Source organism: Drosophila bipectinata, chromosome 2R, assembly GCF_030179905.1.
Source record: "Drosophila bipectinata strain 14024-0381.07 chromosome 2R, DbipHiC1v2, whole genome shotgun sequence".
In the NCBI taxonomy this organism is placed as follows: Eukaryota; Metazoa; Arthropoda; class Insecta; order Diptera; family Drosophilidae; genus Drosophila; species Drosophila bipectinata.
Window position 1 is genome coordinate 11,941,104 of NC_091737.1, and position 14,086 is coordinate 11,955,189.

At 42.2% G+C, this 14,086-nt stretch overlaps 1 protein-coding gene across 1 annotated transcript; it reads right to left on the bottom strand.

Moving 5' to 3' along the window:
- Positions 1-3,454: 3,454 nt before the first annotated feature.
- On the bottom strand, positions 3,455-4,605 carry LOC122320949 (skin secretory protein xP2). The gene is made up of 2 exons (XM_043210741.2): positions 4,489-4,605; positions 3,455-4,424 (listed from the first exon to the last, which is right to left on the bottom strand). Exons 1-2 carry the CDS (start codon positions 4,489-4,491, stop codon positions 3,549-3,551), a joined length of 879 nt encoding a protein of 292 aa, XP_043066676.1. The 5' UTR covers positions 4,492-4,605; the 3' UTR covers positions 3,455-3,548.
- Between the last annotated feature and the right edge of the window lie 9,481 nt (positions 4,606-14,086).

The following is a 14,086-nucleotide window of genomic DNA, read 5'->3' on the forward strand; positions in this document are numbered from 1 at the left end:
ATGGTGGGAGCATGGAATTGTCAAAAAGCTATGCAAACAAGCACTTAACCCCTTCTATTTTGACAATTCCATTATTTTCGTAGCGCCAATAAACCGAAACTGCAAATGTATTTTGAACAAATACACAAACACTCTACCAGAGTCGGATATATCTGCTCCTCGAAGCGCCATGCTGGTCATGCAACGCTGCGTATACGTAATTTAGTTGTTTGCCTGTTAATAGTTGACATGCATTCCATGGTGGCGTCATCCGAGGGCAAAAATAGGAAAAACTCAATAGTTCGTTTCCCTTGAAGGGTTTGGAAAAATAGAAAGAAATATTTGTTTCGATTTTAATAGTTTTGCTAACGGCCTGGCAAAAGTTTTTTAATTCCGATCGAATTTATTGAACTGGGTTGTTTATTTTATGTTATTGTTTTGATTAGCTAACAATAGTCATTTCCCTTTAAAATCTGGAATCATTTGAATTTAAAATGCGACTCTCGATTAAGATTAATCCAACAATGGTTCAGTGACCTCTGCAAAAATGAACGATAACCATCTAAAGGAGACCATCTGGTGACCGGCTAATGAATTATATATTTGTTTTTTATATATATTTCTATCTAAAACTATGTAGACACGCGCAAAAGTGAATCGAGTTAGCCAGGTTCCATTTCGAATTCATCGAGACACTGAATTTGCATAACTATTTTGCAATGTCTGTGCCAAAATACGGATTAAATAAATATTCAAAATGCAACTACGTCACGTCACTATTTGCAGGAAATTTGACTTGGTCAACTCTTTCCAATCGATTTTCAGGAACGATTTTCCACAATCGACGTCCACTGGACCCCCCAGCTCATAAATTCATGCCCCACGATGTATATATCCTTATAAATGTGTACCTGAATGTGCGTTTATATATATGTATGTATATACTTTGGGCAGATAAATCAACGGGCGACAAATTAATGCTGCAAATGAAGTGCAACTGCTGGCATCGAACGCGAGAGGAATTGAGGACCCACCTGTCCAGGATAACGATTATTTTCGCGCCTCTTGCAGGACCCTGGCGCCGCTCCCCGCCTCTCCGGGACTCCGTTCTCGGTGTCGCCCCAATATGCAGTAACAGTAAAAATAAATGAAGGCAGTCAACGTTTGCATATTTCAGTGGCAGGCTCCCCTTGCCGATTTTTCACTCCCAGGCCTGGTACTTTCCTTTTTTTTCTACCGTACTGTTTTGTTTTCCGTTTTGGAGGTGGGTTTGGGGGGCAGTATCCCCTTCAACTGCTGATATAATTACGTTGATACTGTCAATTTCCCAACGATCCATGTCCCATATCCACGTGCACTCTGCACGTTCGATTTCGCACTGTCGTTTTTAAAGCCGTAAGCCGTAAGCCAGCCGGCCTGCGTCTGGGATTCCGGGCTGCCGGCGAGTTTGAGAGCCCCATCAATTTTTACGTCCGATTTATTGAGTGAGCCAAGCTCAGTGGGTATACCATATTTTTGGATGTATTCAGGGCTCATCCTGGCGGGCAGGATATTTAAAGCTGTATATTAAAGCTAGCATTTTGTGATTAGATTACATATTTTGGGTTTAATTTTTAAACTTTATATTTTGAAAATAAATACAGGTAATCAAGACTTCGTATACCATAAGTCCATGGCTATTTTTTGGCCACAATATTCAATTCATTTTCGTTTTACTTCTGCATACTTTTAGGCGGGCTGTCTCGTGATTATTTTGTAATCCACGGCGCCTAAAGCATTGATTACACATTTTCCGAGGGACAGGTGAGACAGGTGGGATTCGCCACCGTATGCCCTGGGCTCCGACGATTGGAGCCATAATGCGTGTTAATCAGGCATCATTAACTGCTAATTAAGTGCGGTTGAAAATGCAACCAACTGTCAATTGTTGGGTGTCTGCCGAACCCTGGCGGATATTCCTTTTTTTAAATTAATCTCCAGCTCTTCTGCCCGGGAAAGTAAAGTTCAATGAGGCTAAAAATTGGGCAATAAATCCCATATTGCAGTCGCTATTTGCATTTTAACTAATCGCTGGCAGGGATTAAATGAATAGAAAGGTACATATTTTTGGGCAGCGAAGGTTTGTGAGCTAGAGGTTGCATATTTTTAAAGTACCACCCTCTTTCTATAGTTAGCTATAGTTAGGAAAAAAAATTTTATTTCCTACCACACGAACTAATCACAGCTGATTGGAGTGCGGTATACCGGAATCGTCTCTAAATTGTAATTGGCTGTCTAATAATTTTAGTTGGCCCCAATCCCTGTATCAACCAAACACAAAGGATTCTTGATGCCTGTTTGTCGGGATTCCATACAAAGCAAAAATGTGTGTTTTAATTCATTTAATTGAGCTGCCAATATTTGACCAAAATGCAATTAACGAAATAAGCCAGGACAATCCATTGTGGTTATGCTAGTGGATAGTTGGTTGGAAAAAATAATTTTGTTTTAATTACGCAATTAATTTTAGTGCCCTGCTATTGGTTTTTGGTTCTTTTTAATTAGTATGCGCAATGGCAAGTGTAATATGTATGTGTCTCTGTGGTTGTCCTGGCATTCAGACAACTACCAAAAAAAAACAAAAAAAAAATAAAGAAAAAAGGTCCTGAAGCTTCAATTTCTACGCCACAGCCAGACATTTCCCTAATCAAATTTCAGTATGGATGGAATGAAAAGGAGCTTCGTCCGTAGACATTTGTCGCTGCATTTTCTTCTTAATTTTCTGCAGAGTCTTATGTCTGACGATGTCCTTGTACCTGCCCCACCCACTGCCGCCTCATCCTGGCACTTGTTAGCAGCCACAAGTGGTCAGTGGTCTCTGATGAGGCCAATCCACTCAGCACCAGTCTCCAGCTTTCAGTTCCGGCATTCCTACGCCATCGATTTGTGTTGAGGGCACCGGAAAAAATAAGGAAAGTTACAAAATATCAAAGCTTTAATGTCATGCCGACTTGTAGTTAATTTAAAAGATTTAATAGTAGTATTTAATATATAAATAGTTGACTCATTCATTTAACTAATTAATTTCCCACAGTGCAAATGAAAACTTTTGAATCTAACGAGAAAAAATTTCCACATCATCAAAGCTCATTCCAGGCCATAAATTTCGTGATAAATGTGGAGTGGCGAGGACTGTTTACTTGCATAAAACACGCTATCGAATCGAATCCTTAGGGAGTGTTCCGCAACTTGCCTGCAACTCCTTATTATCCCTCCCTGTGCCTCCGCAGCATCCTTCCATCCCCTCATCCAACCCTATCTGTCCGATGGCAAGCTGATTTCTAGAGTCCAGCCATTTCTTCAGGTTTCATAAATTTCCCACTCAAATAGCCGAAGCAAACTTAAGAGTTTTCTGACTTTTCCTGCATTCTCCCACCCCTTTCTGACCGGCATCTCATGTGATTTGCCATGATTGGAAAACAATTTGAAGACTTTCTTTTTGTTTAACAAGTCGAAGACGGGAATTTTTTTATTTTTCAATTCCCAGTTGGGAATTCGTTAGGAAACAGTTTCGAAGGGCTTTGGTAAGTTTAGAAGCGGTGACGGTAGACGCGACGACGCACGGTCTTGTAGCGGTAACCATCAGCGGACACGGGCTCGATCTCCTCCAGGACCTGCTGGCTGCTGGGCTGGTAGACGGGAGCAGGAGCGGGCTGGTAGACTGGAGCCGGAGCGGGGATGCTGATGGGAGCTGGCTGGTAGACGGGAGCGGGAGCAGGGATGCTGATGGGTGCAGGGGGCACGTAGGTCCTCACGGGAGCTGGGGCAGGGATCACAACTGGAGCTGGAGCAGGAGCGGGGATCACAACTGGAGCTGGAGCAGGAGCGGGGATCACAACTGGAGCTGGAGCTGGGATGCTCACTGGGATGGGAGCAGGAGCTGGGTTGTAGACGGGAGCTGGTGCTGGTGCGGGGGGAATGTAAGACCTGACGGGAGCCGGAGCTGGGATCACAACTGGAGCTGGGGCAGGAGCAGGGATCACAACTGGAGCTGGAGCAGGAGCTGGGATCACAACTGGAGCTGGGGCAGGAGCGGGGATCACAACTGGAGCTGGGGCAGGAGCGGGGATCACAACTGGAGCTGGAGCTGGGATGCTGATGGGTGCTGGGGGCACGTAGGTCCTCACTGGAGCGGGAGCTGGAGCAGAGATCACAACTGGAGCTGGGGCAGGAGCTGGGATCACAACTGGAGCTGGGGCAGGAGCAGGGATGCTGATGGGAGCTGGCTGGTAAACCGGAGCCGGGGCTGGGATGCTGATGGGAGCTGGCTGGTAAACCGGAGCCGGGGCTGGGATGCTGATAGGAGCTGGCTGGTAAACCGGAGCCGGGGGCGAGTAGTTGTAACCCAGGTGGGAGACATCGCCATAGGCGCAGGCCAGAACGGCAAAGGCAATAACCAGGAATTTCTGTAAAATCAAAACGTTTCAATGAGTAATCCTTGATCCTGGGGGGCCGTGTCGTAGAGCTCACCATGATGACAGCTACGATCTGCGGTTGAGTCGCTTCTGATTGAAAAGCCTCGCCCGCAATACTATTTATACAAAGACCGAGCCCACGAAAAAAATTCTGCAAGCCGTAAAAACTTGACTTCCAAGCCGACTGAAAACTGAAGATCGTCAAAACGGCTCATCTGAATATTCAACACGAGATGAGATATATTTGTTGTTTATTTTTCGGTTTTCTGGTTTTGTTTTTGGGGGTCGTCAGAATGAAGTAGCATTCGTTAGGTTCGTGTTTAATTGGTTTATTGCCTCACGGGGCTGGTCAAGGAATTGCGTTCGGCCATATGATGGTTAGATATATGGATAGGCAATATGTCTGGGTTAGTGGCTGACACCCCGAATGACTTCTAGATGACATTAATCCGAGGTGTTGTGGATCAGATGCAGACAGATGCTAACGGCAGACTTTATGGGCGTTTGGCTGGCAGCTGAGTAGATTTTATTTGACACTTTGGCTTAATAGATTTTAAATAAAATACATTTATTTTATTTTTGGCACATGCGTCAGGTGTAGCCGGAAATTTGCAATAATCGTTAGAAACGAATGCAGACTTTTGGAAACTGGTTGTTGATTGGGTTTTACGATTATTTTCGCAAAGGTTAGAAGCTATTGTTCTAGATTAAAAAATAATCTGAAGTTATTCAACAGCTTTGGCGTTTTATTTTTGGTCCGTTCTTGCAGACTTCATAATGGATTCTTTTGTCAAAATCGGCGCCCACAATCTCCAGAAATACATATTCGAATTTATGCTAATCCAATGGAACTGTAAGTTTTGAAACAAACACATTTTCTTCGCTCATCATTTTTCGACTAACCGACTAACGAACCCTTAGACGTCGTCAATTAATTGACCCAAACCAGTTGCCTTCGATTATGGCCATAAAAATGGGTCTGGCTGACGTCTGAGCCTAGACAAAATAGATATGCTCAGCCGGCCTCAAGGTCTTCCCAATTTTCGTCTAAGCTTCTCGATGAATTCTTGGAAAAAGATTGAATAGCGGATCAAACTCCGTAATTATATGATACGCACCTTAGATAATTGTTTAGACCTTAGTGCTTCAAATACTATGAATAACATTTAATTTTTATTTATTACTTTGTGGCGGCTATAATATTTCCTCATCATCTCAAGAGGCGTCTCCATTATTCACGGGTCTTTATCCGAGAGATGTTATAATTTGTTTCTCTGTCGGTATATGGCCGCAGGAACTAAATTGCAACTAAATATGAGTTTAAATTTCGCGCAGGTCAAAAAATCCATTTGCGGTCATCGTTTATTTGCCAAAACGACTTGGACACTTGTCGTGGCGTTGTTGTTATTCCAGTGCAAACACGTTAATCACACGTATTCATGGTCCACACCACGCCAAGTCAAACATTAAAAACTTGTTGTTAATTTTCTAAGCTTAGTTTTGACTACCAGCCGTCGTCCATGCGCGCATCTTTTTCTGCATTTGTTTATCTTTCATGTATGTAAATGCCGAAATGCCGATCTTGTTGGACATGCGGCTATACCGAGCCTGGCTTTTGTTCAACATTTGCATGGCAAATGGCTTCCGTTATTGTCTTTAGTTGGCCCGGTTTTATCTGTGCTCATATCAGCCGAATGTTATTATAGGCGAATCCCAATTAAACCATTGTTATACCCCCCTGGGGTCTTTAAACAAAATGTTTATGGCATGGACAAGTCTTCAAACTAGTTTTTCAATATCGAAGTAATCCCCGTTTTCCCATCTTTATGACCTTGACTTTGGGAGACTTTTTTTCGGGCATATGTAACCCATAAATTAATATCGATATTTCGGGGGTTTTTCTAGGCCGCTTCCTGTAATTAAGACAGGCCTGTTAAGTAGCCGTGTAAAGGTCAATTATATGATTTATTAGTCAAATTTACATATATGAATATTAGCCGGTTTTGATAAGCCAGTGGCAGTTTTTGGTGTGATCCGTGTTAATAAGATTTATCAAGTTCTACCCATAAATCCAACCTCTAGCTGTCGGAAGAGAAAATTACCAGAAAATATAAAGGGTGTCTTTTTTTTCGGTGGAACTAAAATCATAATTGACTCAATAGAATCATCGATGAGCCTTTGTTTGAATAGATTTGAATTGGTTGGTTGGTTTAACGAGTTGCTCCCACAACTCAAACAAAAATCGAACCGGTTATGGGTTTCATTTGTCTTGGCCAAACTAAGGCATTTGAATCCATAATGATGGAATTAAATATGTTGATTCTTCATTATGGAATCGTTATTATGTTTTGTTTTGGATAGTTTACATATTTAAATTAATGTAAAAATATGGATCATCTTTTGTTTCTCTAAATCTATAATTTTTTGAAGAAAAATAAATGATTATTGTGGTCTATTATCTTTTCTATTGCTAATAGTTTTCTTGCAACCCTCGCTGGTGGGTGGAGTTTAGTGTTTTGCCTTCAAACAAGTTATGTTTCTTGATGTTTCTTTCTCTCTCTGTTTTATTTATTCAAAACCACACGCATATACTAAAGATAAACTTTTTTTAGACAATAGTTTAGATTTTTTAATGCAGTGTTATATTAATTTTTTTGCCTCAGCCTGACTCCCTTAAAAAAATATCAACAAAAAAGCTGTCAGTGGCTGAGGGGGGTTGGTCTGGTAAAAGGGGCATGTGGCGTGGCAAGTGGGGGAGTGAGTCAAGTTACGAGGAATGCACAAAAGGCAACAACGGAAATGAAATCACGTACCAGGGGCGTTGTCATTCACAATGAGTGTGTGCCTTAGTGCTCAGTTGTTGTTACTTCTAGTGGTTGTTGTTGTTCAAGTTGTCAGCAGTCGCGGCGACGACAGAAGCTGCCATCCAAATATATATATAGTATGCAAGCACTGAGAAAAAATATTGACCAATTAATATAAGTTATGGAAGCCATTTGAAAGGAGTAATAACTGATCTCTCCCAGAAAAGGTCTTTTCGGAGTATTAAAAATATTATTTATATTATTGACAAAACCCCTGGTTTAATTTAGTTTTTCTCAGTGCTTGACTAACGGTATGTGTGTGAATGTCTAATGTCCAATTTCAATTTGGACTGGCTGGCTGACAGAGCTTGTCGCCGTCCACCGCAAATGGCAAACAATGTAAAAGGTGCCCTTCTTCCCAAAAACTGCTTCCTCCCATATCACTTAGAGGGCAAACAGCGACGGGGAGGGGGAAAAAGACAGTGACAGAGAAATGGGAGGTTGCGAGCTAAGTTTATTTACTTTTAACACGAAATAGTAAAGTTTACAAAAAGGAAACGTGCGCCTTGCGCTATGCTGCACTTCTTAGACGGTATACCGTTCTATGTACCATTGTACCGTTATGCTCGTGCTCACCGTGCAGAGTGGTGACTGTACCTAGGGATAAACAAATAAAAGTTTTAAGAATTTAAAAGAACAAAGTGAATTTTTAAAGTTTAAGAAAACCACAAATAATAAAAGTTAACCTCCTTGTTTTAAAGTCCTTTTTTTTATATAATCCCCCAAAAATAATCCAGTAAGTTAATCCACTTTCTTCGTAGTCCTTTCCACTTTTGTACCTTTAATTTATCATTTCGCAGGGATACCCTCTTTCTGGACCCTTTCAAAGGAGCTAAATAGAAAAAAAGTATAATTTTAAGCAGCGCATTGCAGTGAAAGAAACTTTCTGGCCAACAAGCAAAGAAAAAAGGTAGAAAAATTAGCGACATGCTGTGTGACGTGACTCGACTGCATTACGTAGCCGCCCCGTAACCGTTGGACTTGTCCCGCCAGATGCCTTTGACAAGGGGCGTGGCCCCGGCACAGGCACAGGCTCAGTCTCAGGCAACTCCCGTACCAAAGGACACAACTAAATTATTTAAAAACTCTCTAAGAGCAAAGAGGCTTTGTGCAATTAAACGCGTTCTCAACGCGCCACGCACATATGTGACAACACGCTCTCAAGTCCGGAGTCAGGACAAGCATCCTGCCGTAATGATACCCGTAATAATTACACCGCAACGGGGACACATGTGCCGGGTTAGTGGATGGAATGCCCGGTGCTTGCGTGTGCCATGCTGCTAATTACAATAAATTTGGCCAATTATTGTCTGGCATTGTTTTCGGCCCGGCCAACAGCGGCTGTAAACTTTAAGTAGCTCTCGACGAAGGAGCAGGACCAAGTTTCGCATCTATCGATACGAAGTCCTTGTTTCGCCGGAGCATGGCTGGCTAATTGTCTTCTAAATTATGATAAGAAGAAACTTTCCTTTTGGCGCTGCTTTGAACGTGAAGGTAGAGTCACTTAAAAGGGTCAATCGGGTCAGTTAACTCACATGTGAGGACTATAATGAGGGATATTTTCGGAAAGGGTAAGTGATTCTTAAAGGGTTCTTTGTGGTTTTTTATTGGAGGTATAAATTTTCAGTTTTTCCTCCCCCGATGCATCTAAATTACCGCCTGTCGTCTATGTCTCACAGATATTGTTAGCAATCAAGGCAAATCACAACGAATGTCAAACGATTTGCTTTATGACCCTCGCCACAGATCAAGACTGCAGTGATTTGCCTGGGGAATATGGCGAAAGGTCCTTCATTTTTATTATACTACTCGGAAGGCTTCTCAAACCCCGTTTTGTGAAAGGGGTGCAACATATGCGCGCTTCATAAAGTGCTTTCAGCCTTCTTCTGCCCCATAGTCATTCTTTCTGGTGCATGCCAAATGCCAAAGTAGATGCAGTCAAGTCGTGCGCCAGCTGAGAGCGCAATTTGGTAGAACAATACGATACGTATACGCCCCGTTGTTCCCTTTTGGCTTACTAAGGTTTACAGAGGGAAAAACAATAAGCTAAAGGGTTAATTGTTCTTATAAAATCATTATACAAGCTAACATTGTAAATTATTTTTTAAAGACTTTTTTAAGATTATAAATTCTTTTAAATAAAATATATCTTATATAATTAGGCTAATTTTTTTGAGTGCTCCTGCTACTGGCATTTAAAAATGCCTCTGTCTTGGTTTTTGGTCTTGGTGCCTGCTTTCGTTTTTGCCAAATGCGCCATATATTTTTTTAGGTTTATGTCTTCGTTTCGTAGCAAATATTTCCATAGAGCCGGAGCGAGCGAGACAATAATGCATATGTCGGGGCCCGTTGTCGTTTTGTTTTATTGCATATTTATTTTTTATAGCGAAAGTAGCAAAATATAAATCGTTGTAACGCCGTGCGGGCCACAGTTTTTGGCCCTGTTCTCTCTTTGCCGTTCGTATAAGTTTTTTTTTCCCTTTGTTTTCACTGTTTTTCTTTTTGGCAAGCACACAACAACAGACATAAGCTCTGCCAATCGCATATGTGGCTCAAACAGACACACACATGCAGAGTAGGCTGCTCGGAATTAAGTTCTCGGTTCGGTTTTTTGCCAGGGAGCTACTGAATCTAAAAGAGATGGAGGTGGGTGAGGTTGGCGAGGTGGCTGTGTGGTGGTCCGACCAGCAGAATTCAATCATGAAAGTTTTTCAATAATCCGCTTTGCCCCGATTGCATTTCAATTTGCCATCATTTTGGCGCAAAAACTTAATTTTCCACCAATTAGTTTTTTGGGCAGGAGAGTTGGCGGAGCTGGGGTGAAGCTCGTAATTGATGTGTGTGTCCTGCAAAAACATTTATACTTTCAGGAGATGGGTGTGCGGTAGCTGCCATAAATGTGCAGTTGATGATAGTTCGGAATGAAAGGTATTTTGTAGAATAATTTAAAACCAGCCATTGGTTTTTCTTATTTTGTTGAAATATTTCTAGTTTTAAGAAACCTAATCTAAAGCCACCTTAATCCCAATGACCCCCACATTGGCTTGGCCGTTTTAGCTTTTATTTTAATGGCCTTTCCAGGCATCATATGGCGCTCAAAAAGTCATTGAGCATTTTTATTGATCCCCTAGCTCACACACATACAAAGACTAAAGGATGCACACACACTCAGATACACAGACACACCTGTCGACAGGCAAGGCGAAATGGCCGCCAAAGTGAGCTCCGATAATGCTAATTTTATTCAAAGGTTATGCCATTACAATCCAGTGCTGCAGCCGGGGCCAAATACTGGCCAACAGACAGGAGATATAGCCAGATCCAAAAAGAGAGGCCAAAGGACGAGGAACTCGGGACGTACCGGACAAGGTACGATGAAGATGGAATGCAAGTACGTGAAGAAATTCACGAAAAATTACGATGGTCGCAGTGCGAGGCTGATGCACACAAAATTGCAAATCGTGGCCGGAACGAAGACGGAGACGGAGACTAAGACCAAGACCAAGACCACGGCCAGATGAGGCCAACAGAGGAGAACTGTAGACGGAGCCGTGTAAGCCTTGGCCAGGAGAAAGATTCCATTCAAAAGGGAAACCTCGCCATGCAGCATTTATTGCCAGCGAAGCGTATTTGGCACATTTGATGCGGCGCATAATGGGGAACGCCATTAAATGTCCATTGACATGGCAGCTCAGGTCCACTGGCCAATACAGTGGTTCGAAAAAGCTAAGAAAATAAATGGAAATTTGGGAAAAATGTAAAATAAATCTTTGAAAAAGATTTAAAGACTATAATAAAAGCTAATCATCTTGCCTAAAAGCTTATAAAACATGTATAATTTGAAACATCTTTAAACCACTGTTCTGGCCGTGTGGACAGTGGTGCATCGGGCCATCGACCATCCGGTGGCTCTGGCGGTGGCGCATCGCAAATCGAATGCGAAACGAGCGTAAATCGTGACCAGCAAGGATCTGCTTAGTTTTCTTATTAGCTGCGATTACATTTTATGTTTGTTGTTGGGTCAACATGGCGTATACTTCACTTCACTCCACTTGGCTTTATGGGTGTGCTTGTGTGTACAGTTTGTATGCTTAACCAAAGTCGCAGTCGAGGCTGCAGTTGTTGGTTTTGCACTTTTGCTGGCAACGATTTTTTCGCAGTCTTCTTGTATTTTTTATATTCTAACCTCTCTTTATTTTTTTTTTTGTACTGTACGTGGCCAAGTTGCAAAATGTCGAAAGTCGTCTTCGCATCAAATACGTTGAAAAGCAATTGGCAGGCGTTACTAAGTCCCCGTCCCCCATCAGCCCGCCAGCCCGTCATCCCGTCACCTCGTCCTTTTGGCTTGTCTACTAATGCGCTGCTGTTGGAATTTCTTCATTGAGTACGTGCATTAAATATCAAATCACAATGAAAAATTCCTACTTACTTTGCAGCCAAAAAAATTAAATGCATTTCTGGCGTTGCATACTTGCAGGCGCGCGTTCGACTGCGCAGTAATTTATTTTCCACCCATCGATGGCATTTATCCTTGTGTTTTTTGGCTTTTTGCTTTAATTGCTTGGCTTCATTTGTACAAAAAAAAAAGGAAAAAAATATATATGTATAGTATTTGGTATGTGATGATTTGGTGGAGGGGAATGGGTAGGATTGTATGATTGTGGAAATCAATTTCCTGAAGCAGAGCCAACCGCAATCGGTAGACAAAACAAAGAGACACTCAACTACAGCAATGCATATCAATTGCCGCTGACAATTTCAAATAGAAAACGTCTCAGCATGCCAATACAAATGAATGGAGCAGAAACCAGCAAGAACACAAAACGCTGCCTGTCAACGACAAACTGCAAAACAAAGTTCTGCTAAAAAAAGTGTACAAAATGGGGATTCAAAATGGGGTATGAATATTTGAGATACCCTGGTTTTTGGGCCAGTTAATAATCTTATCTTGCGAGATAGAATGAATCAAAGGTAAGAGAGCAAACCTCTTTATTTAGGAGTTTTTAGGTTTATGAAGAGTATAACCTATCATTGACTCCAAATTCTTTACTAGAGGGTAAACCTTATTGAAATGTAACTGCAATTGAGTTTTCTCTACCCACTAACCACCCACTTACCAGCCAACCAACCAACCAACCAGTTGCTGTCGTTTTGCTTTTCTATTATTTTTTCCATTGTCAACTGTCAATGAGTTTTCAATTGCCGCCAACTTGCATGTTTGAAGATGTCCCTCCGCCACTGCAGCCACCGATCCTAAGCCGCCAATTGGGTTTGGTTCTTGCTTTTGACGGTCTTGGTGGAGCTGCTCCCCTGCTGCGGAACTCATTTCTTCCCTCCTACCGTCCTTTTTTCAGATCCTGTCAATGGCAGATGCCGTAGTTGGAGCGGCTAATTCGCATGTTTGTGGTTGCGATGGCAAAAAAAAAAGAACAGAGAAAAGATGTCTTTGTTTTGACAGCAGAAAAAGTAGGGGCTTCAGTCAGTCGTAGATATCGCTTTCCATCCGCAAGTGTCATCGAATGATAAATGGTCGCGTATTTGTTAGGACATCGCGTGCCAGCAACTCCTATTCATTATTTCGAAAAAGTAGGTGTTAAAGTTGAGCGGTGACACACCCATTTCAATTTCAGAATATGAAATGAGAAATAGTCAGCTTCAGAAGTCAGGAGCTTAAATCAATCCATTTTTGTTTAAAATACTATCCTACACCTGTACACCTGTAAGCCCTTAAATAATTGAAACTCAAATACGGTATTGGTAGTATCATTTACTTACCCCAATTCAGCGAATATTGCCTAAATTTTGCATAGATATTTGCCCGGCAGCTGTGCAAAGTTGCGGCGAACATCTGCTACCAAAGACCAGAAATAAAAAGGTAAAATAAAGCAACGGCCTACGTACCACTCGTATTCGAACCGATTGTAACTGCTTATTGTTTGCTGCACTCGTATTTCCAATTCCCATTTCCAAACAAATGAAAGCCAAGGGGAGACGGCCCAGTGCCGTGCAAAAATTTTCAATTGGAACCCATTGATGAGTCTATATCCTTCCCGTTCCTACAAAATTCCCTTTTTTTTCGTATGTGTGTTTCGCATATGTTTGTGTCAGCACTACCAGCGGGGTGTGGTGGCTTCCGCCCACGGAAAATGGGGGGTCCTTTTGGGGCACAAGGCCGAAACGTACTCTGGGCCGCGGCTTTTGTTGACATTCGCGAAGCGAACGCCCACGTAGAAGCAATTAATTGGAAAAAATGCGCAAATAGAGTGGCGTTGAATGCCACGCTCCGCGGTTCCTCGTCCTTCCTCATCTCCTCCTCCACTGGCTCGTCTTCGTGGCAGGTGGCTTCTGTTGGCTTAACCTCCATTCCCCCGTCCGCATCCTGATAGACAGTCTCATTGCGATTCCTCTCCCACAGCCATAGTGTCTCCATTACAATATTCAAGCCTTCAAGACTTTGAGCTTTTGCCTGAAACCCAAAAAAATATAAATACTAAGTCCTTCTTGAGTGTAATTTATGGCTCCTGATAGTTAAAAAAATACATTTTTTAACCCCTTGAAGCCCTATAACCTTTTACTTTTATGTCTAAACATTATTTGCTCAAGTCCTTTGGCCAGTGGAATGCAGTTTGTCGATGGCTACGCAGGACTACTGAGGACAGGGGGCCGGAGGACGTCCTACCAACTTTTCTGGCTGTCAATGGCTTTTGTCTCGTGGCGCGCCAAAACTTTTCTAATTAAGTGGCAACGCCGGGCAGCCGGAATACGTTACGTTCCTGCCCCCCAAAATGT